At 52.1% G+C, this 4,822-nt stretch overlaps 1 protein-coding gene across 1 annotated transcript; it reads right to left on the reverse strand.

Annotated features, from left to right (window-relative positions):
* Window positions 1-3,132: 3,132 nt before the first annotated feature.
* Window positions 3,133-4,027, reverse strand: FOXG_19666 (uncharacterized protein; the record flags this gene model as incomplete). Its single annotated transcript, XM_018399930.1, has 2 exons — window positions 3,133-3,896; window positions 3,943-4,027. The coding sequence occupies 2 exons, from the start codon at window positions 4,025-4,027 to the stop codon at window positions 3,133-3,135; spliced, it is 849 nt and encodes a 282-aa protein (XP_018244462.1).
* Between the last annotated feature and the right edge of the window lie 795 nt (window positions 4,028-4,822).

A 4,822-nucleotide genomic window follows, 5' to 3' on the forward strand; every position in this document is an offset into this window, starting at 1 on the left:
ACTATGATGTCTTGTGTTGCTGAATCTTGCAGGGCTAAGGCGGCTCTAAGGCCTTCCAGTGCTCCTGCAGCTTCGGCATCAATGACCTCTGCAGGTCCAAGGCGACCTGATCCGCCGAGGACGGGGAAGTTGCCTTGGTGAATAGTGAAACCGTAGCTGGTGGCACCCTGAGAGGACAGAGAGCCATCTGAGTATACGACTAGGGTGAGCGGGTCGAGTGACTGCACCCAATGGAGGAAAGCATCGGCTGTTTCCTTCTTCGATGCTGTCTGCAGCGGTGGCATTTGTTCTTGGTTGAAGCATTGCTGGATGAGCTTCGGTCGCGCGCACGGCGCAAGGAGCTCATCTGTACGTCGAAGACGTGTTCGGAAGCTGCTTTCCGTCTGTGCTTGATATCTTCGTTTGATGAGGTCGTGGTAAGCAGGTTGGCTGAGCGGGCGCGTTCGACTCGCCAGAGGGTGAGCCTCATCAAGCGATTTGAGTCGCGCAGAGAATCGGAGTCGCCGTGCTTCAAGGAGTTGCGCGACTGGCGGTATCCCACTTTCTCGGTGGAGAGCAGCAGTAGGTGTTGTCTTCCAGACGGGAAGTATAGCTCTCATGGCCTGGTTCATGGCTTTGGTCATTCTCTGTATGAGATGCTGGTTGCTCGATGGTATGTCTTTCGTAGGCTGGTTCCACCGCGGCCTGGATGTTCCCGGGTACCACGCCTCGGAGCCGTGGAGCAGCACGGGCTCGACACATGCTCTGACGGCACTCCGCACGGCGCTCGGCAGAGGGCCGTGTATCGTATTGGTCAGTCCTCGCAAGTGGTAGGCGACGGCCTTTGCCTTCGCCGCCCACTTCTCTACATGGATCCGGAAGGATAGCCTGCTGTTAAGCCAGATGCCTAGCCAGCGTAGGGCTGACTCGGGATGTTTCTCGATATCTCCGTGACGTACCGCTGGAGCGGTCCTGAGTTTGCTGCGAGAGAAGTGCATGACTTCGGTCTTCTTCGAGTCGAAGGAGACGCCGTTTATCGCGCCCCAGCGCACCATCTCGTCGATGGCCCTGGAAGCCATAGCGGCAGTTTTATCTACTATATCGCCTACGGACAGGATGTCTGTATCGTCGGCATAGCCAAAGCGGCCTTGGGGGTTGCCGAGTCGGTAGATAGGCTCTGTATAGAGCAGGAAAAGAATCGGCGATACAGGCGACCCCTGAGGGAGGCCGCACTCGAGAGGAGAGGAGGATGTAAGGGTGTCTTGATATCTGACACGGGCCGATCAGCCACTCATAAAGGACCCGGCCCATCTAGCCAGATAATCGGGCCAGCCTTGTACGCGTAGACGCAGAACCAGCCTGTTTCGCATGACGGTGTCGAATGCGCCTTGGATATCCATCGTGACCAGAGTGGCCACCTTCTTGCGTGCGAATGCCTCTTCGATATCATGGATCAGGGCGGCCACTAGGTCTGTTGCCGACCTTTTGGGGAGAGCACCAGCTTGTTGTGGGTGAAGAACGCTGAAGTGAATGGCTGCCCACGCAAGACGGCGTGCATTCAGCCGTTCTAAGCCCTTGCCGAGGCAGGAGAGCAGAGAGATAGGTCGCCAAGCCCGTGGTGATGTGAGGTCTCGGCGTCCGGGTTTGGCGATCATGACCACTTCGGCCTCCCTAAATGGTTTCGGGTGGTGGCCTACAGCGAGGCATCTTTCGAATAAGCGGCGGACGTGCGTCCCGGTGATATGCTATACGGCTTTAAGGAGATTAACGGTGATGTTGTCTGATCCAGGAGATGTATTGCCTGTATGGAGGGTTGCATACTGCGCCTCGTCTAGGGAGATTTCGAGTGGAAACGGGATCAGTGTAGGAGGAGAGACTAGCATCCAAGGGTCTTAGATATCATCGTCTGCAGTTCGTCGTTCCAGCGTGGCTCGTCGGAGCGCGTTAGCCTTGTCTATCTGAGATTCGTAGACGACGTCGTCAACCTGCAGTGGTGGCGGCTGGAAGGGCCCTGGGGACTTTAGCCACCGAACGGCTTTGAAAACAGAGCTACTGTCGGAGAAGGTGTCGATGAGATTCCGCCAGTAGAGCCTTTTGGCTTGGCAGACTACGCGATGGAAGTCTCGTTTGGCGATTTAGACTTCCTCGTTAAAGCGAAGAGGGTAGAGTCTTTTGATTGCTCGAAATGCAGCCGCGGCGCCGGCGCATTCTTCAGTCCACCAGGGAGCAGTTCGTGCACCCTTCCGTGTGGGCCGGCCAGCTGCCTTCGCTGCCGATGTTAGGAGATTCACGAGTGCAGAGGCAAGCTCATCAAGCTCGGATGGGGTCGAAGCAGCTGTGGGGAGTCCAGCGGCTCCAAGCTCTACGATCTCAGCGAATCGTTTGAGCTCGTCATCTGTTGTCACCCGAACCCGGCCCGGTTGCATCGGGGCTAGTCCCGCATCGGGAAGGGTAAGGCTAAGTGTGAAGTGGTCAGAGCTAGTGGCAAGGTGATCTTCGACGGTAGCTTCAGCAAGTGGCATATTAGTAAAGGCAAGATCGATCGTGTTGTCGTGTGGGTTTGTTAGAATATCTGGAGTGTTAAGTAGGTCGAGATCATTTTTTGATGCCCAGTCTGCAATTTCTTGGCCACGGTTCGTCGCTTGTCCCGTCTGCCAAGTATGATGTCTGGCGTTAAAGTCGCCGGCGATAAGGCAGCGTTCCGGAACAGGCCATCGTATCAGTATGTTCAGGGCATCACTCTCGTCGTTCTGACGATAGAAGTTAACTATCGTCATGCCGTTGATTGTAAGCCATAGAATATCCCGAGTCTGAAAGGGCCGGATCTGGTCAGCCAGGAGCCTTGGGTCTCGTCAGACATATGCCATGACTCTAGGCCGAGTGTCGTTACCGCCCCATGTCTCGACAGGTGTGAATGTGTCGTATGCGGGGCGAGTTTTGGTCAGAAAGCGGGACTCGGTATGAGACGTCCACGGCTCCTGCAAGAGCACAATGTCATATCGTTCCGTGTCGGCCAGCGCCAGGACGCAGTCTTGGGCCGGAGGGATCTTGCCGACGTTGGCCTGGAAGATCCTGAGCGGCTTCTTGTCGTTCTTTCGTGTCTGCTGCGAGTGTCGTCTATTCCCGGTCATGGGGACGAGTGATGAGAACTATTCAGCGCTTTCGCGGTGAGCCTGGCCTGGGATGCTCAGGCTCCTCTTCTGCTTCGTAGCCGATCTGGGGCGTTGTGGCCACCATGATGCACGAGGGTGCTCCTGATACAGCTGGGCTTGGAGCACGAACGCTCGGTTGATCTTGTGATACGCCATCCTCGCCTTGTGGTTCAGACGTGTCGTTGTGGGCTTCTTGGTGCGATTCCAGTTGTGATTCTCGCTCTCGCTGTCGTTGTCGGTATGCCTCCGCACGTACGGTCCGGACATGGCCTCGCTGCTCTTTAGTGAGCCGGCGGAGCACGCCGCGCACTCTCTTTGGCCGATCTGGGCACTTGTCAAAGTTGGCCTGATGAGGGCCCAGGCAATTGACGCACTGCTCTGGTGCGGCGCAGTCACCCGTAGAGTGGCCGGTCTTGCCGCAGCGTTGGCAAACTGGCTGTCTATAACAACTGCGGGCAAAATGATAGCCCCAGCACGCCTCGCACTGTCTGAGTCGGTTGGTTTTGTCGACGAGTCTGGCCGCACTGCTGCCAAATAGCGACCAGAATCTCTTTGTGGGTTTCAGAAAGGACACAAGCAGGCCCTTGGTCAAGGGGTTGTCCGAGAATTGTCGCGCTTGGCGAATGTCAACAGGCGTGAGCCCCGTCTGGATTTCTATCTCGTCGCTAACGATGCTGTCGCTATCCACCTCGTTGCCGTGGAAGTCGGTCAGTCTTTTGGGAAAGTCCGAGACCACATAGGTGAACCATTCTTTGTTCGTTTCTACTGCTATAGGTTTCAGTTCAGCGGCCCACTCAGCCTGCTTTTCTACCAGAAAGTCGCGTGTTGCCCTTGGCGATGAGGTGGGTCAGATTGCCGGTGCTGTTGTTGTTGATGATGGCGGGCTGGGCGGACATGGGCAGCGGGAAGCGAGGTGGCGGCGACGCCGCTGTAGGTAGGCTTAGGGGTCGTAGGCACAGACAAGCGAGCGGCACAGACAAGCGAGCGGCACACCCCACTTTTCACCTTAAAGGCAGGTTTTTAAATAATTCTTAAAAATTCAGATTAGGCTTAAAATAGCTAAGATTTTGATAATTTATATATAACTCCTAAAATAAGCCATATTAACTTTTTTTTAGATTTTTAAAGAAATTCTTTATAGCTATAAACTTTAAAGTCTATTTACACTGTATATTATACTGTGTTTTAAGGTTTTCTATATAAAATAAAATAAATAAAAATCTTATAAAAATATTTCTTTATTAAGCTGTCAGACATTACGTGTATTCGGATCATTGATGTGAATTGGTGTATTCATTTTTGTGTTCTGTTGAAATCTGCCCCTGAGAGGTTTTACCATTTCGGTTGTAATCTTAAAATATCCCTGCTTGCACGTGAGACCCCAGCATCTGTTCAACATAAGCTAGCTAACGTACATGATAAGCGAGTGTCTCAGACAAGCGAGTGTCTCACTATACTGTGCTACCTAAAAACAGCTTACCCTATAACACTTTTTTAGCTAAAATAAAATAATAGAAAATAGTAAAAACTATAGTTTTAAGTAGTATAGCTTTTAAAACTAAGATATTATTTTTTAGATTTTTTTAAATATTATATTATATAAAAAACCTGCTAAAATACAGTATAAATAGATTTTCTTTAATAACTCTATGAATAATTTAGCTATAATTCTTTTATAAAGTATATAGCTT

This window comes from Fusarium oxysporum, chromosome 6, assembly GCF_000149955.1.
Source record: "Fusarium oxysporum f. sp. lycopersici 4287 chromosome 6, whole genome shotgun sequence".
Lineage (NCBI taxonomy): Eukaryota > Fungi > Ascomycota > Sordariomycetes > Hypocreales > Nectriaceae > Fusarium > Fusarium oxysporum.